General features: G+C 42.2%; 1 protein-coding gene across 1 annotated transcript in view; it reads left to right on the forward strand.

The window, feature by feature from the left end:
• The window catches only part of CPA6 (carboxypeptidase A6), a gene marked incomplete at its 3' end in the record, with an annotated part of 84,504 nt that overhangs the window by 24,325 nt on the left and 37,531 nt on the right, over nt 1–22,648 (forward strand). Inside the window, exon 2 of the mRNA XM_082014652.1 lies at nt 13,486–13,561. Coding sequence (XP_081870778.1) covers nt 13,486–13,561 — 76 coding nt within the window. The remainder of the gene's footprint in view (nt 1–13,485; nt 13,562–22,648) is intronic.

Consider the following 22,648-nt stretch of genomic DNA (forward strand, 5'->3'; position numbering starts at 1 on the left):
ACCACACCCACTAAACCGGGTCCTGAGGTGCCACGTCTACACTTCCAGTGATGGTGACTCCACCACCTCCCCGGGCAGCCTGTTCCAATGCTTGGCCACTCTTTGAGTAAAGAAATTTTTCCTAATAATCCAATCTAAACCTCCCCTGGTGCAACTTGAGGCCATTTCCTCTCGTCCTAAAACCACTTAAAACCACTTTACTGTTAAAACAAAACGAAAAAAAATAAAAAAGCCCACTTTGCCCTTTCCCTAAAAAGATAACCAAACAAAATCCAGTATGCTCAAAATGGAGGTTATCAAAGCAAAGGCACTTCTACATGGCTATTGTGCTGATTTTCACAGCCTATAAAATAAGTAATGAAGAAGAAGAAATTTATGATGATCACATTAAACACACTTTTTGGGTGTTCTTTTTTTAAACCACTGATATATACAAACACCTTCTACTGTTCAGATCCTGCAAGCCATTAGGTGTACTATTAGTTTTACTGATGTGTAAGGTGACGTGTGTATTTACACACAGGTCCTAGTTTTGGTTCCATTGAAATATCAACATATATTTTCTGTCTTTATTCTTATCTACCTTATTTATGCTTTTGACAAAGTATTGATGGAAGTGCTCCAAACAGTCATCTCAAAACCCGCTGGCCCGTGAGCAACGAGTGTGGCAGCGCCGGCTCCCCAGAGTGGCTGGTTCCTCCCTTTGGGCAGATTATCACGTAACTCCTATGGCGTGAGAAGCAAATGGGATGAAGTGTGAAAGGATGTAAAACCTGTATTTCCCCCCCAAAAAAGGGCTCAGGCAGTAAGTTACAGAGCCTGAAACAAGCTTAAATGTATGTATAAGCAAAAAGAGTATGTGCATCCATAAAGCTGTGTGGAGCAGCTGGGTGAGTGTTTTCTTGGTTGTGTGCTAAGAATGTCCCACCGTGGAAGGTTTCTAAACCTTGCCTATAAATTCATCATCGTGGGAAGGTGGTCCTCAAGACAGGACATGCTGTGAGTCATGAGGTTTCTCTTTGTAGTATACATCTAGTTCCAAAAATGTTGTTTTGAACTCTCACGTTAAAAAAAAAAATCAATCTGACCTTTATCTGAAAACTATAAAAATGTGAACATTAAAAATCTGTTATAGTTAGTAAAATAGTACTTCATACTGCAGGTACGTGCATACTTAATTTGCCATCACAGGTAATTGGATTGATTTCAGCAAGGAAAGATGGTTCAGTAAATACACTGCAATTTTAAGTATACGTGGTGCATAATTGGAGCTGCACTTTTCCGAGTATAATTCCTTAAAGCTCTAGATATCTGTGACGGGACTGATTAGAAACCAGAAATTTGTCATGAAAATTACTTCTCTCTCTTCCTGCCTCACACATTTGGTTTCCATGTTCACTGAAAATGTAATTAAACATTTTTATTTTCATATTTATTTCAAAAAATATTTTGGAAAGTTGATTTAAAGAAAATGCATTATGTAATTGAACATCCCAAATTTTTCAAAGTATTTTATTGCACGAAACCTGACAATGCTGAATGAAAAGCACGTTTGGTGGGATTTGTGTATGTTGATTCCCCAGCCACGTAGGTTGATTCCGGTGCGTACAGAGACTCCCAGCGGCGACGTGCACCTCGCGTCCTTTCGCAGGGAAACGACGGTTGAACGCAGTGCGATGCGGTCACTCGGGATTCAGGTTGAAGCTGAGATACATCTGGGTTGTCCATTAAACTGGAAAATACTCCCAGGTGTAGCCGCAGCGTTTGCAGGCAGCTCAACGTACTGCTAGGTTTGTCTCACTGGTCTCTTATTCAAGGCAGTTGGCAGAGAGCAAAAATGACACTATGTACCATAGTGATCATGGAGATCATGACCACAGGGACCGTAGGGATCATGGAGACCAACTGTCTGGCATTTTTAATTCAAAGGCTCTATCTTGCATCTCTGCTTCATATATATTTAATCTGCTCCTTTCCTGCAGCATCATTTTCAGCTGATGGGCAGACATTCTGCTGTACAGACTGTTGGAAGACAAATTTGCAAATACCATTTCACCTTGGTCTGGGTGTGCAAGGTGTCCCCTTGCCGAGGACTCTCCCCATCCCTGTTGTCAGGGGCACTCCACATGGGCACCGAGTAGTGCCAGCGCAGGTCGACATCGTCACCTGGTTCATCTCCCCGTGGGGAAGATAAGGGGGCTCCCCGGGAGACGCGGAGTCCTCTGCCGTGGGAGCATTTAGCAGTTAGCATCTTGTAGAACTGTTCTGGGCTTAGTGCTTGCAGATTTACAATTTCTTCTTCAGAACAGCACACTACGTTAAAGAACAGTTCAGCACCCAGGTCTCTATTACCCTTAGCTGAAACACAGGAAAAACTGATTGTCCTGTCATGGAAAAAAAGCCTGCTGCTTTTTTCTTGCTTAACCTAGCAAGAAGAGGTAAATCCTTTGAAATCAATGGAATTACGCCACCCTGCTGCAGTAACACCAGCAAAAAGAGCAGACCCAGGATTTTCCTTACTACACTCAGTACATTTGTTGTATTCCCCAGCTTTGAAATCCACGGATCCTATCCTCCTGCCAAACTGTGGAGAGGCATGTCCTGTTTGTCATTTATTTGTACAGTGACATTAAAGGTGTCCTTTCCATGAATTATCACTGTGGAAGCAAACTAGGTAGTAAGTCATGATGGAATGGTTTGTGGAAACTTAGCATGCTACAGACCTCTTGATGCAACAGTATTTCATGCCATAACGTTTTTTTTTTACTCCATAAATATTTTCATCTTTCTTGCTGTAACTTGCATAAATGAATAAATACATTGAAAACACTAATGATAAGTCCTAAATTAAAACTAAGCTCACCATCTTGACATTTACTTTTTAAAATATGTATGAGACAATTCCTCTGATCTCTTCTTTATACACTTAGAAATTCACACACTTACCAGTTATTTGTGTTGCTGTGCCAAGTACAGTAATGAGTACAGACTTCCTCCTGCTAATGCTGAAAGCGTTTATACATTCATGAGAGCTTGAGGATCAAGATCTTAAATTGAGCTCAAGAGATTGCCTATCAGGAATAACCAAAGGCTTCCAGACTTTGTCCCATTCAGCAACTGGAATTGCTTCATGCTTTTATCCCTTATTTTCTATGCCTTGAGTTATCACTACCCAGAAAAATACAAAGCATTTTTCTGTATGTCCAATTTATTTTCTCAAGTTATTTATTCGAGGAAGGTGCTAGCCGTATATTAGAAAAACAAATAGTAGACTTAATGACTGAATTAAAAGAACTACAACGAAATTCAGTAGTTCAAATTCAAAGTTCATACATACAGGAATTTCTCCTTGCTATTACTGCAAATCCTTGGGTTGGATCAAGGAAAGAAAAAATAGCAATGTAGTATTCAGCCATAGGATGACTGTGAGCTCCAGTGTGTTAGGACCATAAAATTGAGTTTGTAGGAGTGGAGACTTTTCAAAGGAGTAACGAAGTTTACACAGCACTTTCGGTCCATGTTCAAAAGCAGAAAACCAGGAACAGAAACAGAGAGGAGCTAGAAGGATATCTGATGACATGATCTCCAGATATCCCATCAAACAAAATTATTCTGTTACTCTGAAATTACTTCTCCGAAAATGGGAATCATTTTGTATTGAATTCATTGCAAGCAATGAGAGCAACAGAGTACTAGAAAAGACCTGCTGGTTAGAAGATCCTCCTCTTTGCTGTTAAAGGAAACTATGTAATAAATTTGTCTACTTTTATGACCATCCTATAGAGATTTTGTTTAAATTGTTAAAAAAAATAAAAAGAAATACAAATTTAAGTAAAGAGCATGAATCATGAAAATAAAAGTATCGATTTCTTCCTTTCTGTTTTTTTAAAGATTGAAGTATTGTCTGGTCCTTGAGAAAAAGCTGTCAAGGCAGAAAAATTACATACCCCATTCAGTGGTTGTCAAACAGTTGGAAATGTGCAGGTATTCGGCTGAAGGGTTCCCTTCTTCAGCTGTGGCAGGTCAAGTAAAACCATAGCTCATAAAAAGTGAAGTTCACATAGTTTGTGTGCTATCAATTAAGGATTTTCAATGAACTTAAAACATTCTATAGGAAGGTTTTAGACATTACATTTGTGTGTGGTAAGCTATTGGTATCAGAAAAAATAGCTATTTTACTTACTTCTGGGTATATGAGAATTTTAATATAAACACTTTTTAAAATAGTATATGGTAGATTAATTTTACTTTTTTTTAATGGTAAAATATTAGGGTTTAGTACACAGTGGTGACAACTTACGCAATTTTATCAGAAAACCACGAGTCTTTAAAATTTTCTTTAAAGACTGTAGAAGACTGCTTTCCTGGAAAAAGTATTACTTCACATTTTACAGGTTTGTAGCTTGCCTGAACAACCAAAAATGGTGGTTATTTCCAACCTTTGAGCGTATTTCACAATTTCATAGCTGTCTCCAAAGCAAGAGAGCATGGACATCGCTTGTTTGGACTCTTTGCTGTTTATTACTTTACAAACATCAATTCATTGTCTATTAAAAAGCATAAAAGTAGTAGAGCACCTACTAATTTTTCACTGAACCTTAAAAAGTAAGGATCCCTCTTTGCATACAGACAAGACTTTGGCAAATTATCTAGGTTATTGGGAGACTTATGTATGGAAAAATCTCGAGATGTTGGAAACATCAGATTATCTGAAAAAAAGCTTTTATAGGATGTTGAAAAAAGTATGACGTTGAAAAAAGGGTGCAAAGGAGTAACCAAATAATAAAGCATCACTATTAAATTTTTTAAAAGACATAAATTGTAGCTTAACATTGCTTACCTTCTTTGTGTTTATTAGTCTTGATTTTTTTCAGTCTCAAACAGATTTACTAGAAAAGCCAAAGCCATGTCTATATGGTGTGATGGTACTTTGGCTTTAATAAAAGCAAAGTTGTCAAGGAATAGTGAGCTTTAGCCTTCTGAGAAAGGATGTAGTTTTCAGGTGATGGGGCAGGAATGCTGATTTTTATTTCCCCACCATGAGTGAATCCTGAACAATGGCGTTTACTGTCTTTCTGAGGCATTATAAGATCTGCTGATGCCTTTGTCCAGTTTCATGCAGTACAGTCTTTGATAACTCTGGGGGAAATCATAACCATTAGAACAAATAAAGTGCTCTTCTGCCTCTTCTCTGTGTTGTGTGTGTTTGTAAGAGCTTGAAGACGCGTGATCCGTTTCTCAGCATTGTACATGTCTGAGTGTATCTGCTTCTCTCTATTAAGATCAAAGGCAAGCAGAGGGAACGGACAGCCATGTGTAAGACAACCCTATGGACCATTGGAGGTTTGATATCTTTCTAGGCTTAGAGATGACCTCTTACAGTGCCTGTGACACCATTGAAGTCTATCGGGTAAATGCACAATGTTTCAAGACTTAAAAAGAGTTGTCAAATTTTGTTCTTTAGCTCCTCTAAAATGCGTATTTAATGCTTTCCATCTGTAGTCCCTGCATTGCTCCCATTACCATAGACATCTGGAAGCTTGAAAGTCATGAATTCATTATTGCCTCAATACCCCCCAAGTTTAAAAGATGCATCATCCCCATTTGTAGGGGTGGGGAGCTGAGCCATGTTTACACTGTCAGTAAGCATAGCTCTAGGCCTAAACTTGTCCATCACACTTTACCCATGCTTGAAGTACACCCACCAGGACAGAGCCCAGACTCTTGCTCAGGCTGTTGGAGCGGATGGGGCAGAGAGGGACCAAACCAACCCGTCCATCAGCAAAGATCTCTAACCGAATACACAATGTGTGGTTTTTACAACCGAATGACAGCCAGCAATGTGGACATAGAGCATATGGAGCTCCGTATAAGAAACCTTCTCCCAAACCTGTACTTAACCTCACTTGTAGATGACCTGAAATGGTTTGCTCAAGGGCTTAAAGGAAGTTGGAGTGCAAGAAGTCTAATGTAGACCTCTAACACTGAACCATTTGCCCCTTCAGCCTTCTGCTCTTGATATCTAAATTCTGTAACAACCCTCTTTCAGACTTGGTGTTCTTTCTTTGATTTCACTGAAGGCAAGAGCAAATCTGCTGTGCAGAGTCCCGAGATACCTAGTTTGGAAATAGTTGATGCAGTTGTCTGAAAACGTACGTGGGGCTTAGAATGGACTGAAGCAATTCTGAAGTTCAGAAAAGCATATGAGCTTCTGTGTGGGCTTTTAGCATGGGGGAGGGCTGGGACTGCAGGCACATGCAGGCAGGACTAGACCCTGGCCTCAGGTTAAGCTAACTGATCAGGACGTGGATAAACATGACATGAGAAATTGCTGGATATGACAACGTGAGAAGCTGACAAAAATTTCAGATAGCACTGTGAAGGACAGCTGGATCTTGCAGGAGGTAAATGAGGAGTTATGTGAGAAATGGTTGAATTTCACGAGTAATTGAAGGGGAGTAGTGGGGACATTTTGTGGGCAAAAATACCTAAGTAACCCTGTCAGTAATACCATATGAGGCTGAGATTACCTAGAAATACCAAATTTGGGTACAGATGTAGCAAAGCTGGGACCAACTGGGAAAAAGTAATTAGAGGCGAATTGTTTATTTGAGGAGATGGACAGAGAAAGCAATGTACAAGCATGGTGAAAGGGAGGGTCAAGAATGGGAAAAGGGTTAAAAATATACGTAACTGATGTAATCAGGTCTGTCCAGGGGCACGTGGCTGGGCAGCCCTGTGCTTGATTGCCACAACTTAATCAGGACTGTAAACCAAGCCTGCCTGGCCACACCACAAAAGTCCAACATGCCTCTGCAGTCAAGATGAAGAGAGAGGACGGGGGAAGCTTTCCTGTTTGGGCAGGGGAGCACACAGATGGACAGAGAAGCATCCTACTACATCCATTTACCCTGCGCTGGTGAGGCCTCATCTGGAGTATTGTGTCCAGTTCTGGGCTTCCCAGTTCAAGAGAGACAGGGAACTTTTGGAGAGAGTCCAACGGAGGGCTACGAGGATGATTAAGGGACTGGAACATCTCTCGTATGAGGAAAGGCTGAGAGACCTGGGGCTGTTTAGTCTGGAGAAGAGAAGGCTGAGTGGGGACCTTATCAATGCCTATAAATATCTGAAGGGTGGCTGTCAGAAGGATGGAGACAGTCTCTTTTCAGTAGTGCCCAGTGACAGGATGAGGGACAATGGGCACAAACTGCAGCACAGGAAGTGCCACCTCAACATGAGAAAAAACCTCTTTACTGTGAGGGTGATGGAGCACTGGAACAGGCTGCCCAGAGAGGTTGTGGAGTCTCCTTCTCTGGAGACCTTCAAAACCCGACTGGACACGTTCCTGTGCAGCCTGCCCTAGGTGATCCTGCCTTGGTAGGGGGGTTGGACCAGATGATCTTCAGAGGTCCCTTCCAACCCCTACCACTCTGTGATTCTGCGACCCTGGTACTGGCAGGCCCATGCCAGGCTGACGGCATCACCATCTACTCACCACTTCCTTACAAAGCACAGAGCAACTCACTGGAGAAAAACATGAGCTGTGGGAATAAAGCAGCAGATGGGGTTATAGCAGAAGCTCCTTTCAGTAATCTCTGTTACGGGAATGATGATGGTCCTTTCTTTAACAGTAGCTGTGCTTGATGTAATATGTCATTGGAAGGATTACATCCGAGCTAAACAATCATCAGCTGTTTCATGCAAACATGTTATCATCATGTGTTTCTTAGGAAGTGAATTTAAATGAGTGTACATGCTGTTTCATTTAAGCAGACTACTGCAGCCTCCCCCTTGGGTCAAAATGGGCATCTCCTGAGTTTTTTGCATGCCTTAATCCTGCACAGTTAGCACTGCATCTCCTTGTCGTCTACTTTCTTACTGTGGCCTGTTTGTTTCTCTTAACTTTGTATTTGTCTTGCTACTTCTTACTTTATTTTCTGCCCTGAGTAACTGCCTTCTTTCTCTCTTCTGTTTGCGTACAACTGGGTGACACTTGGTGAAGCAAGATGGTATCCATTTCCATACACACACTTTTTTTTCCCTGAGACAGAGACATGCGCTGAAGCCACTGGTTCCCACTTTCTGTGTTTGAGCTAGATAGCTGTATAAGCAACGTTGACGAGTCACTGGCAGCGAGCTTTGCTTGGAAAAGCGTTGTTCCTCAGTTGGAAGAAAATCTGGAATTTCTGCAGACATTCACCTTTCCAGACCACCTGTCTCTGGAATGAAGCTGTTTAAAGGAAGAGTACTGGTAATATAACACTGGTTTAGTCCCTGAAGTTTCCTGCTTGGGTAAAGCAGGAAACCCTTTTTGCACCTGAAAAACATCTGTGAAACTCAGATAGCCCATGCCTGGGAATTAACAGGCAACTTGCATAGAAATTCAGTTTTCGGAGAAGTCGTCTGTGCTATACTGATAAATATCATGCAATAACATATTTTGCCTCCTCAGCATTTCTGCCTACATTACCCAAGCAAATCTTTTTCATTCAAAATTATAGCTCTTCCTTATACCAGGAAAAACATCAGTTTTCCTGCCTTTATAACTAAAAGGCAGAAAATATATATAACGCTATCTAGAAAATACAAATGGTGCTCTCTTCTATTTGGAGCAGAGTATTCTGCTGTAATACAGAAAGCCAGAAAGAAGGGCTCAGGAAGGTTTGTAAAGTTCCCTTTCCAGATGTCCCCATCAGGTCTCAGAAAGGACCCCAACCTTATTTAAGTAAGTAGTTTTTGTAACAGTATTGAGTCCGTGGTTGGAACTCTTCATCTCAGTAATAGAGAGAAGAAAAAAAAAAAAGTTTGAATATTTCTTAACATTTTGACTAGCAGAAGAATTTAGCAGAGAAAAAGGAATGAAGCAATTGATCTTTCATCACAAATGATATCTGATGGCATATTGGGAGTTGACGAGAGACTTTCATGCTGTAGCTTTTTTCAGCAAGCCTTAATGAACCACTTAAGTGCAGCAGCTATGGCAGCTTATTCTCAAGAGCTATAATCCCTCCTGTACCATTAGGAATGGATGCTTGTAAGTGGGGATTTATTTTCTTTCCATTTTTTTCTATAGGTATTTGATTTATAAGATAATATTCCTCAAACCATGTTTAAAATATTTGTAAAGCCTTTGTAAACATACTTTTATTGAATTCCACAGGAGAGGAGAGAGCTGATTAAGGTTCACATTAGTCAGGAAAATAAAACAATAAGAAGGATTTTCCTGAAGGAAATGAAGAATTTACATAAATGCAGTTCATGCCATGTGACTTCAGCAGGAAAGTTTTATGAGAGAGAACTACTAATTCCATCAGAAAAGAAGTTGTATATGTGCTGCAGAATGGTTTCATCGAATCCTTCTGCTCTGTTCATAGCCGAGAAAACTACGAAGTAAAAGGAAAAAAGTAAATGAAAAGAGCCAAAGAAATAAACCAATAGGTTTGTAGGTTTTAGTCCCCATTGGCAGCAGGGAATATCACCCTTCCCAGGCCCATGTAGCATATTCTGTGTTTCAAAAAGCAGCTGTGTCATTTTTCATGCTGTTCTTGAAAACGTAAGGGAGTAATGAAGGAAAAAAAGGAGTCATTGCATGTCAGTGCTAGCCAACAGCCGATCACCCATTTTGCTGAGACACAAGGCTGTCCCTGGGAGCACCAGCGGTGTGGCTTCTACTCTTCGCTCACCACTCTCATCTGGTTAGTTCATTTCATAAAGTTTGTGTATTGCTCTTTGCAAAGGCTTTCAACTGTGTTTCCACAAAATTCAAATGATCTCACTAAGTCCTAGCTTTACATTCCACTAGCCTAGTTGCTAGGGGTAAATTGAAAGTTTGTCCTCATGGATGTGAAGTTCTTTATTAATTTCTACAAAATATATCCCACCTTGCTGTTTATTTAGAAATTTAAAAAATAGACTTTAAAAAAAAGTTTAGAGACGTTATGGTTAGAAAAATAACTTTGCCTGCATAAATCAGCAGAGTGCTGACATATGTCTGCAGGCAACACAACTTTCCCTAGGTGTATACATAATCACTTGCTTCTTTCTCCTCGACAGCTGGACATGAGGGATGGCAGGGAACCTCACCAGGGGGTGGTTCTGAGTGTTTGGGGTACAGCTGCCATTTAACAATCAGCCACATTAGTCCGTGATCTGGTAGATTTTGTTGTTGGCTCTTAAATACTGGGCAGGCTGTTGGATTTCTACCATAAATTCAATGGGTATTGCATGGTGCTTAAGGTAATAGTTTGATTTCTTTAGTGTGAAATATAACTAGGAAAGCTGTAAAGCTTAAACAATAACCTTAGGACTATGTTCTGTAATTGGTAGATGGCAGGAGTAAAGCTGGATTTGGTATTTGTGCTTTTTTGAATGATTATCAACTAGCTGGCTAGCCTACAGAAGTGGGCGTTAGCAGATAGTTCTCAGGAATTCGGTGCATTCCTGCCTCTTGCATGCACAAAAAATTAAACTGCCTTGTCATAATGGCTTAGCCATCTTTTCATAAAATACTAACAGTGCCAGGTATGCTAAGGTGCTTGCTATGAGCTCTCTAGCAGCAGCTCCAACCACAGCTTGAGGCATTTCCCAACAATGTGTCAAGTGATCAATCTGTCACAGCACCAATATTTTCCTCTTTAAGGCAGGTCTTTCATCACATTGGAAATGACAGAGTTGCTGAACTAATCCAAGACAGTTTAAAGTGATGTGTATTAATTCAAGACCATACCTAAGTGATATCCATTCCTTCAAAATTCCATTACAGCTGCATAACACATGCTTAGCTACTTATTTCATTAAAACCTGGTTTTTTATATGTTGGTTGTCCCAGTCCTTCCAGAAATGTCCAATGACTCTTTATGAGTTACTTTACCTTCATATGTCCTGGGCAATCATTACTTCTTTTTGCCCATTTCCTTATTAACAACAATTTAATACTCTGAAATAAATGAGTAATGGGAAAGAATATTACTGTTGTATGTATGATAAACTAAAAGCACCTATCTTCCGTGGAAAAGGATGCAGCAATTGTAGTACTCTAAGAGGTTTATTCCTTTCTGTGTAAGTTCCTATACAGGAGGTTAAATTTGGCTTGGAAGCATAGTAATTTCCCCTAAAATTTTAGAGCTGCCAAATTATAACAAGAGTGCTTTCAGAAACTTTCCTTCTTAGCCATAGACCATTTGTCAAGTAAGGTCAGCAGCAGCCAAGAAGAATGGACTGAGGTCCACATCTCTGGGTACATCAGTGTTATTGCAGCCGTAACCTGGGGTCTAACTGGACCAAAAACTTTAAGGTCATGAAGTTGTTGGAAGACTTAGGAGTTTTAAGGCTTGGGACCTGTCTACAGAGAAAGCTGAGCGGCGGTGAGAACCAAAACTGAAGGGCTCAGACAGAAAGAAGGATCAGAGTCTGAACATGAGCCGGCAGTGTCTGAACATGAGCCGGCAGTGTGCCCAGGTGGCCAAGAAGGCCAACAGCGTCCTGGCCTGTATCAGGAATAGTGTGGCCAGCAGGAGTAGGGAAGTGATCGTGCCCCTGTACTCGGCACTGGTGAGGCCGCATCTTGAATACTGTGTTCAGTTTTGGGCCCCTCACTACAAGAAGGATGTTGAGGTGCTGGAGCATGTCCAGAGAAGGGCAACGAAGCTGGTGAGGGGTCTGGAGCACAAGTCTTATGAGGAGCGGCTGAAGGAACTGGGGTTGTTTAGTCTGGAGAAGAGGAGGCCGAGAGGAGACCTTATCGCTCTCTACAACTACCTGAAAGGGGGTTGTGGCGACGAGGGTGTTGGTCTCTTCTCCCAAGTAACTAGTGATAGGACAAGAGGAAATGGCCTCAAGTTGCGCCAGGGGAGGTTTAGATTGGATATTAGGAAAAATTTCTTCACTGAGAGAGTGGTCAGGCATTAGAACAGGCTGCCCAGGGAGGTGGTGGAGTCGCCATCTCTGGAAGTGTTCAAAAAACGTGTGGATGTGGCGCTTCAGGACATGGTTTAGGGGACATGGTGGTGCTGGATTAATGGTTGGACTTGATGATCTTAAAGGTCCTTTCCAACCTAGTGATTCTGTGAGTCTAACCAAGGGGAGCAGATACTGACTGGAGAGAAATGGCTAAAGAAGAATGGGGGAAAGGAAAATGGCAGCCAGAAATAGGCGGAATAAGTCAATTCAGAATTTGTTATTTATTAGTAGTACTGAACCCAACAACCAGTGCATTCGTCGGAACCGCTTACTGACAATATTTAATGCTTACCTATATATGCATTGAGGATTCTTGTAACAAAGGTGAGTCGTACCAGAGTCATAGCTGCAGTACACTAAAGGCAAGACCTGGTGCCTGCTTGCTGAGACCAGCAGCAGATTGGGAGCCTTCCTAAAATAATGAGGCCGGCAAATGTACACTCACCAGTGTTGCTTCTAGTTGGCCAAATACATTCTGAGCAGACTCAGAAGCTTCAGGAAAGTAGTAGAGTTCACAATATATTTAAGGGACAAACCTCTCAATGTCAAGGGACGTTCTACTGCATAAAATTCCCAGATAATGAGGAAACCAGAGATAAATATTTTAAAAGGGCGTTCTGGCTAGTGGATGGAACTTGTAGAAGCAAAGATATGCATGACCTTCAAGGTGTCTTGGAAGAGGAGAAGTACTGATTATCAATAGTACAAATTCAAAAACTCAAAATGTAGGAAAACGCCAGAATTAGCATTGCTGCACAGATTTAATTCAGCCCTCTTGTGTATGGATTACGATGATGATGTCTTAGTTACATGATCACCTCCTGTATTTTCTATGGTCTCCAGCCTCCCATAGTTCATGATATGGATGGTCATCATTGAATGGACAGCTATTCAGTTTCTTGTTTCCTGTTTGCAAAGTTATGTTCATTGGGATTAGCTAAAGAAAGTGCATAAAATGAGCTGCTATTATCTAGAATCTTCTGAGCATGTATGAACAGCTATTTACTTCACAAAAATTGTGCAAGCTTTAACGGATAAAGCAAAAGGCATGCCCCTGATATGAAGGTCATCTCTCTTCTGAAGTCAAGTCCCTTCTTTAACGCATGAGAGCACTGGACTCTTCAAAGCCCATTAAATGTTTGAACATACAAAAGCAATGTATCTTACCTAATCTTGTCCTCAGAAACAGATTCTTTGTTTTGGCAAAAAAAAAAAAATTGCTTTGATCTGAGGCAGATATTCAGTATGGAAGATGTCAACCTGAATGGTTTAAATTAGAAGGAATGAACAAAAGCATTTACATAGAAATAGAGGGTCAAGCTGACACCCTGATCTGTAAAGAGCAAATAATTTCTATGGAAGTGCATAATCCAGGGAGCAAGTTTAGAAGCAGAGCTCCAGCTCACCCGACATTTAGCAGATGCTGAAAAAGAGCACAAGTACGGTAGCTATCTGAACCTATTTGTTGTTGCATTGTGCTGCTGCAAAGAGGCTTAATGTGTCAATTCAATGTTCTGTTATTGGCAGTGATAAAGTCATACGAGTTGTTCCTGAGAGCGAGAGGGAAACGCAGATCCTGAGGGCTGCATTTAGCAGGCTTAAGGTGAGTTTGATTATTTTAATCTTTTTCTGATCTTTGTTGAAGACTGTAGTGGGTTAACTGACATGCCTTTCATTTGGCACGTTACTTCAAGCTATTTTATAATCTGGAAAGCAGCTTTTGCCCATTAAATTCCTAATTTCCTAATAAAATAGCGCAGGAATTAGATTCATCATGCCTGACAATTTTAACAAGAAACACATATGGCCTTAAAATAATATAGGTGCCACACTTGCAAATTTGCTTTTTTCACTCTTCCACTTCTTGCTAGCATGCATAGTTGCATGCTTCATTATCTGGCTGATGGCTTTATTTAAAAAACTGAGTTAATTCAAGGTGTGAACACACACAAGAAGAGCAAAAAGGAAGTGGCTTCATTTTGAGAATCTTTCTGGCAGAATAATTTTTTAGAGGCAGTTGAGAGAGCGTCTACGAGACTCACTAGCTAGCCCAAAACTTTCATCCCTGGCCTTTTCTTGCAGACACAAATGAAAAGCAATGGTGCCACTGTAGCAGCATAGCACAAGAGCGCTCAGCAGCGTGCTGCTTTGCCAGCACAACTAATGAAGGCACAGGTAGTCACAGAATCACAGAATCACTGAGGTTGGAAAGGACCTTCAAGATCATCTAGTTCAACCCTTAATCCAGCGCCACCATGTTCCCTAAACCATGTCCTGAAGCACCACATCCACACGTTTTTTGAACACTTCCAGAGATGGCGACTCCACCACCTCCCTGGGCAGCCTGTTCCAATGCCTGACCACCCTCTCCATAAAGAAATTTTTCCTAATGTCCAATCTAAACCTCCTCTGGCGCAACTTGAGGTCATTTCCTCTTGTCCTATCGCTGGTTACTTGGGAGAAGAGACCAACACCCTCGTCGCCACAACCCCCTTTCAGGTAGTTGTAGAGAGCGATAAGGTCTCCCCTCGGCCTCCTCTTCTCCAGACTAAACAACCCCAGTTTCCTCAGCCGCTCACCATAAGGTCTGTTCTCCAGACCCCTCACCAGCTTTGTTGCCCTTCTCTGGACACACTCCAGCACCTCAGCATCCTTCTTGTAGTGAGGGGCCCAAAACTGAACACAGTATTCAAGGTGCGGCCTCACCAGTGCCGAGTACAGGGGCACGATCACTTCCCTACTCCTGCTGGCCACACTATTCCTGATACAGGCCAGGACGCTGTTGGCCTTCTTGGCCACCTGGGCACACTGCCGGCTCATGTTCAGCCGGCTGTCAACCAGCACCCCCAGGTCCATTTCCACCAGGCAGCTCTCCAGCCACTCCTCCCCAAGCTTGTAGTGTTGCATGGAGTTGTTGTGACCGAAGTGCAGGACCTGGCACTTGGCCTTATTAAACCTCATACAGTTGGCCTCTGCCCATTGATCCAGCCTGCCCAGATCCCTCTGCAGAGCCCTCCTACCCTCCAGCAGATCAACACTCCCACCCAACTTGGTGTCATCTGCAAACTTACTGAGGGAGCACTCGATCCCCTCCTCCAGATCATCAATAAAGATATGAACAAGACCGGCCCCAGAACCAAGCCCTGGGGAACACCGCTTGTGACCAGCCACCAGCCGGATTTAACGCCGTTCACCACAACTCTCTGGGCTCGGCCATCCAGCCAGTTCCTCACCCAGCAAAGAGTAAACCCATCCAAGCCACAAGCCTCCAGTTTCTCCAGAAGAATGCTGTATGAGACGCTGTCAAAGGCTTTAGTAAAGTCCAGGTAGACAACATCCACAGCCTTTCCCTCATCCACTAGGCGGGTCACCTGGTCATAGCAGGAGATCAGGTTGGTCAAGCAGGACCTGCCTTTCATGAACCCATGCTGGCTGGGCCTGATCCCTTGGTTGTCCTTTATGTATGTCTTCATATGTCCTTCATAGTCTTTCCACGGCAGTGTGGCCCATTATCTCAGAGGATTGGGAATACCTGTAAGCCAGCTCTCTGGTCTCTGCGACAGCATGGAAAGGACTGCACCATGCACATGTGCTGCCCTCAGCCACTGGGGGAGGGACAAGCCTCATTAATAGTCTCCAAAACACAGCCTAACCAGAGCAGAGCCAGGGAAGTAACAAATTGATCACTATGTTGAGTTTGTTCTGGGAGTTGAACGTGAGTCCCAGGCTCTAACTCTTCCTCTGTGCTAGCTCCTACTTTTCTTGAGCCTGGCAGGCAACAGTTGACTTCTCCCTGTACCTATGAAGGTAAAGGAGTTTGATGGACAGCCTAACAGGAAGCATGGGCACAAGCTAAAGTCATTTGGTACAACAAACTCAAGCCTTCATTTGTGTCTGGCTGAAAAGAGCTGCATGGACATAGACAAAGGAGCATGTTGGTAATGTTGGCAGTGCTGTGACATACAGTTTTGGGTTACAGCAGATCACCGGTGGTACCAAAGTGATGGGAGCATGTGCAAAACCTCTGAGCTGCTCACTGTCTTCAACTTCAGCAAAATATTACCCAGCCTGCGATATATCTCTGTTGTTGAAACCTCCTGTGAACGATGTGTCCTCACTGAGGCAAAGAATGAAGGTGCATATAATCTTCTAGTCCAGTAGTTAACATCTGGGATACAAGTAAATAAAATCACAGTCTACATAGCAAATCAAACAAAATTAAGATCTTAGAAGAGCTCTTACACCCTCCTGAAAAGCATTCCATCTTGCAGTTATGACAAAGCTTTCTTGCTACCATTTTTTAAGAAAGTGGACAGAGCTGTCTTAGGTACCTCGGCCCAGGAGAAGGCTTACTGCTGTGAATACTCCAGCAGTCAAGGCATTAGTGCCTTACTAGCTTTAAGTAGGAAGGCTGAGGCTGTCTTCATCACCTCTACGTTTCTTAATGATATGTTCAGTTACTTCCCCACTCAAGATGCTATCTTTTATAAATCCCATTCTAAAGACATCCAACCTGTGCACATGTTGCATGAAGAATTTCAATGTTCGACAGAGGCAGTGTCGCAATGCTATGTATTATAGCATTTTGTACTGTAATGCCCAACTCTCCTAAAGAATGTTGTCTTATATTTATTTCTGCAGTGCTTACTAAGGGCCTAACACTCAACTGTGAATGTTACTGTAATACCTCAAAAAGGATAATTGTTTTACTCCCAATTAGGGAAAAAAATCTAACCATAAACCCAAGAAATACATGTGGAAGCTGGTTTTTGCATTAATTTCTTCCCCCTGGATTCTGGAACATAAAGAGGGAGCACATGTGTTTTTCCCTTTCTCCTCATATTGCAAACCCTGCGAAGCAAAAGGGTTACTCACCTTCCTGCAACTGTTTCTCATTACAGAGCTCCCTTAGGCTCCCAGAAAGAGATTCCTTCACCCAACTCCATCAAAGTGGGAGCAGTAGAAACTTGAATAAATAATTGCATGCTATAACTCTGAGAGCAGGATAATAAAAATTTGGCAAACTGCATCAGAATCTGACTAGTTAATTAGAAAGTGATTGATTCTGATGAGGTAGTAAGATGAGGAGGTTGAAGGGAAGATTCAAAAGAGAATATTGACACCCAGTTCCATGAAAACAGGCTTGGTTTGGCTGCGTTTCAGGTCTTAGGGCTCTTCCATCTGCAGCTGCTTCACTGCCCATCTATAGATGGCAGAAAGAGATGGAGGGGCTGACAAGTAATGGATATGTTTAACATTAACATATAGAATCATAGAATCACAGAATAGTTTGGGTTGGAAGGGACCTTTAAAGGTCATCTACTCCAACCCCCGTGCAATGAGCAGGGATGGCGCTTCTACCATCTCTTGGGGCAACTTGTGCCAGGGTTTCACCACCACCACCATAAACAATTTCTTCCTCCTATCCAGCCTAAATGTGCCCTCTTTTAGTTTAAAACCATCATGCCTTGTCCTATTGCTTCAGGCCCTGCTAAAAAGTCTCTCCCCATCTTTCTTATAAGCCCCATTTAGGTACTGGAAGGCTGCAATAAGATCTCCCCAGAGCCTTCTCTTCTCCAAGCTGAACAACCCCAACTCTCTCAGCCTGTCCTCATAGGAGAGGTGTTCCATCCCTCTGATCTTTTTTGTGTCCCTCCTCTGGACCTGCTCCAACAGGTCCATGTCTTTCCTGTGCTGTGGGCTCCAGAGCTGGGCGCAGTACTCCAGCTGGGGTCTCACCAGAGCAGACTTATAGTTACATTTTCACCAAAATAAAAAAAAAAATCTCAAGTTACTCACTCATGAAGGAGCGGATCGACAATGACACTTCTTAGGAGTGCCAAGTACTCACAATGGCAGCAAAAGTCAGTAGCGGCTGCAAGTCATCAGCCCCTCTGAAGATCCATGTATGTAGAATTGTGCAATTTTTTAAGTCTCCATGTCAGTCTCCCTTGTCCTTCCCAGCCCCTAGACTTCCAGAGTTGGAAACTCAACTGACAGTGGACTTACATTCCACTTTTAAACATGAGTCTTTAAGCACAATGCTGATAATGTACTCAGGAGAAAATAGAAGATAGTGCACCAAAAAAACCCAATAGTGCAAAATAAGCTACAAAGAAAGCCCAGATATAGTCCTATTGCTGTCTTAACACGGTATGCCTGACAAACAACAGAGATATGAACGGGGGGATCAACAGAGATAGACAAATTGCTATCATTACAAGTAATGCACTTTGGATTTTTACATTTTAGAGTCAGAAAGCCAGAACTGGTTTAAGACACATCTCCTTTGAATCCCTCTTGGTTTGAGCAGTAAATTAATACCAACCTGTCAAGGGAAGAATAAAGCTGGAACAAGGATCCTTTTAAGACACAATGGTTTTGTACCTAAATAACCATCAAATAACACCAATTTAACTTTTTTTTTCAGAGAAAATATTTTGGGATTAACTGCAAGTAGTTGGTCTATTGAAGAACGTTAATGTTTTATATAAAGCCATTTGAAGTCTTCAACCTGAGTTTACGATATGACCTGATAGTATTAGAAGAACAAGAAAAGCCAGTGAAAATAAAATCTATATCACTTTTGTTCTCAAAGTGAGAAGGATACCTGCACTTGGGTTTAAATTCAGACATATGTTTCTCTACCCTGGCAAGTTGGTCTATTAGAGATGAGGTATATTGCAAAGGTATCAAAAGTTATGCTCTTTAGTGATGTCAGGGTTAGTCCCCATTAGTCAACCCAAAGAAACACAGAAATTGCAGTGCAGAAGTCAAGTTTGGGGAGCACAGTTTGCACCCAATGTGACCCATGCTCAATTTAAATGTTTTGAATAAACACAGAGTAGATTCTGTACAAATGGACCGTATTCTCGTTGCAGGATTTCCTTCCATACAACAGACCGTCTGTGCTGGCAAGGGAAAGAGAAGACTCCCTCCAGTCCCAGGCTCCCTCCTCACTGTGTCTGGTGGAGGGAGCTTTTCTATAGACTCATGGTGCTCTGTGGTTATTCCAGCCTTTAAAATCTATTCTTGTAAGGCAGAGTCACTTAGCCTTTTGCCTCTGGCCTATCTTTCAAAATCCAAAGAATTAAAAGGAAAACTCATCTCTGTCCAGTTCAAATGAGTGTATCCTTCTGAAGGGTTTTATCACAAAGAAGTTTGAGAAGATTATCCTGATGGTCCTATCGCAAAACAGTGTATTTCAGTGTCAGGCAGAGAATAAAGCAAATGCAAAAATACCTCTTCTTATCACCCACTGATTTGGACAAAGGGAAAACAATCAGGAAGAAAATAGATGGGCACTGGAAAGAGTGGCAATGTATCTCTTCACTCGTGTTATCTGCCTATTTCTTAATGACTGCCCTCATCACTGATTTTTCCTGAGTAGTTTTGTCATTTACAGTCTGCTCTAGCTGCTTTCTTTCAGAAAGAAACACCAGGGCAGTGGGGAAAGAAGTGGGGAGAGCTTTGATTTCTGCCGTGCTGAAGCTAATGCCGTAGAAGACAGCAGGCTGCAAGGTTCATCCCTTTTGGGAAGAGGGTCAGACACAAAAGGAGTCCTTTCTTGAATGTGCATTTACAGAAACCTACTCTGAGACATCCGTGAAGGATCATGTTGGAATTGGCTATATGTCTTGATGTATTTGAATTATCTTAGACTATGCCCCCAGTAATTAATTTGGGCAGCAGTGGCAGTCTAGCCACAGCGTAAGCAACAAAACTCACAGAAGAAGTTGGATGCTGGCTTTAGTCCACATGGAAACCTTTGGATCTCAAACAGGACTGCTCTCCTAACAATAGCTGAGCTGTAAGGTTAACTCATACACTTTTACAGAAGGTGTAGTCCCTTCAGACTTTTTAAACTTAGCATCTGGAGCTCCTTAGGAGGGATATTTGCCCCTTTTCTTTCAAGAAAAAGAAAGTCCATATGATGCTTAGTGTAATAAACTCCTAAAACCTGCCTGAAGTGTATAGGCTCTGCTGCAATACAAATGCCATTGCCTGTAACGGAGTGAATAATGGATAATGAATGTTTCATTCCACACATTTAACTTTTGGTTCATGAATTGCCCAAAGGCAAATCACATTAGTCATAATCACTTGCTGAGTAATTTCCGCAAATTAGTTTTGGTCTGTAGCTCCACTGCCCACAGTGCTTTGTTATTAATCACTGTTATAAATTGATTTCTTCATTGGCTGGTTCTATTAACTTGTAAGTGACAAAATATTGCTTTTTTCCCTGATGAGGTGAACATAGCATGTAGACCTGCACTGCCAGTAAAAATAGCCGGCCCTACAGATTAAAATTTGTCTGCTGTCAGTTCTGTAAAGTTGCTTAAACTTGCGTGCATTCAACCAATAAACTCATACACAGAAACCAAGCAAAAAGGAAGCCTCAATATACGGAGGCCGATCGGCCACCATCCCAGCCTGCAAAGCAGCAGGAGGTGGCCCTGACCACTCGTGCCCGAGCTGGGCAGAGCAGGGTCCCCCGCGATCCCCCTGCCAGCCGCCATCTCTGGGACCACACTACCACCATCTCTCCAGAGCAAGTTCTCAGAAAGTTCTGGCGCATGGTGCACTGCCGTGTATGCGACTGTGTCTTGGGGCAATACGTGTCTGAGGTTGTACGAGGTGAGGCAGGTGGGGAACAGTCACGCTCTTTTTCAAGGCGGAGGATGGCAGTTTCTTCACTACGTGACAAGGGTGGTAGCAGCTGGGAGATGCCATCAGTAAGTACACAGCAGTACATATCTCGTGTCTCCAGCATGTTCCTACATTAAGTTTCTTTCAGTTTCTGTGGGGAAGAAAATTAAGAGCCTGGTAACTGTCCTTCCTGCTTCCCACAGTCCCTGTGCCAAAGACCACTGGAGCAGATCTGACGGTGAGTATGACAGGGTACATGATGGTGGAGCTCCTCCAATGATTGGCTATTGTCTCCTGCTCCTTCTTGTTTAAGAGACAATTTGAGGAGCCTGTTGCTGATTTATGAGCCCTTTCATGGTTTTAATTCTGTTGGACCTGACTGACAGAAACAAATGTCACATTCCCAAGTGCTTTGCAAAGAAACTGGGATTTGCTCGGGTCCTCAGACCCAGCAGATTCTGTTCATCTGCTCTGGAATTTTCCTTTGTAAGCGTTACTTCTGAAGCACTAATTCATTTGAGCCTTGACTGATAACTTCTACTCCATCGGTGGTCTACAAGCACTTTTTATCACATACGCCTGACTGGAATCGGGGCTGTTTGTATAGGTAGCAAAGAAGCTACTCTCTGTGAACATTCCTGGCATAATGGAGTTACACAATTCATTCTTCAGTAGCTTTTACAAAAGAAATTCCAGGGCACAGCCAAGCACCACTTTAACTTTGGGAGGAGCCAGCCTTACAGGGCTTGAAGCTACAACTCCATTCCCTTCTGTTTGTTTTCTAGCCCCTACAGCAGCTGCTTATCCATTGTAATCCCTGAATTGATCCTGTCATTGCAGTTCAGGGAATCAGAAAAATATCTCATAGGGGAAAAGGATCACTTGGCTATAAATCTGATAGTTTACAGCTCCATAGGCAAATGCTGAAAAAGGCTTCAGAGAACAAAAGCCCGCCTGAAAACACAGTAAGAAAGCCTGTCAGGCCAAATGGAGCTATTCTTACTTTGCAGAAAGAAAGCATTAGCTCAGTAACCGAGGCTGCATGCATTTTACTTTACACATACAGCAAATATATCTATATAGCCAGATGCTTTAGTCATCAGTCCAGATTTTACCCTAACTCATTGTTAAGGTTCCAGTCAGGTGTGCATAGCATATTTCAGATACACAGGTGACAACAGAGGTTATTCATCAATATATCAGAATATGTGTCTGTAAACCATTTGCCAGGCTCAGAAGGAAAAGGTTGTTTCAAGAAAACCTTAGTAGGAAGATGCAAGATAGAACAGGAGAGCCCAGGTAGCGAGTGTATTGTTCTCATAAGATGCAGAAAGCCTGGACTTTCTGCGATGGGAGGAATCTGCTTCCTTTTTTACTGGTGAGGAAGCCTGAGTCTGAGCTCAACGAAGTCATCAGCACAGCCCCAGCGGGAGCAGCATCAGACCCAGGGCTTACTATTCCACATCTCATGCAATGCAGCAACAACTACAAAATGAACCAACCTGTAAATAGTTTAATAAGAAACAGAATAGGGGTTTGGTTGGGTTTTTTTAATGAGTCTGTTAAAGACCGTTTCACGTCTTTTAAATATACTTAGGCCAGTGGCATCTGTACTTGTAAAAACGGATATTCAGTTACCATATAATTGTGTATGAGTGTTTCCTCAGTGACTCTCTTGAGGAATAGCCTACAAGTTCTTTTCTGCAGTGTAGAGCCCTGTGTAAAATTATACCAGTGTAAGTAGAGTGGCAAGACCATTACTGGTGTAATAGTTCCACAAAGATCTGCAAAATTCAAAACTTCATGATGTGCATTGTTCACATTCTGTTCCTGCCAGTATTATGGCTGCTGCAATCCCATGAATCAATCCCAATTTATTGGTGCAATTATTCTTACCAGCTTGACTGAAAAGCAAATAAATACTGAAAAGTTAGAGCCAATTAAATGTCTAGTGTGCTCAATCAGAAACTTAAATTACTTTACACCAGCAACTAGGACTACTTTGTAAGTCCTTCTAGAAAGCACAGGGAATCCCACAGTT

Source organism: Phaethon aethereus, assembly GCF_964289735.1.
Source record: "Phaethon aethereus genome assembly, chromosome: 2".
Lineage (NCBI taxonomy): Eukaryota > Metazoa > Chordata > Aves > Phaethontiformes > Phaethontidae > Phaethon > Phaethon aethereus.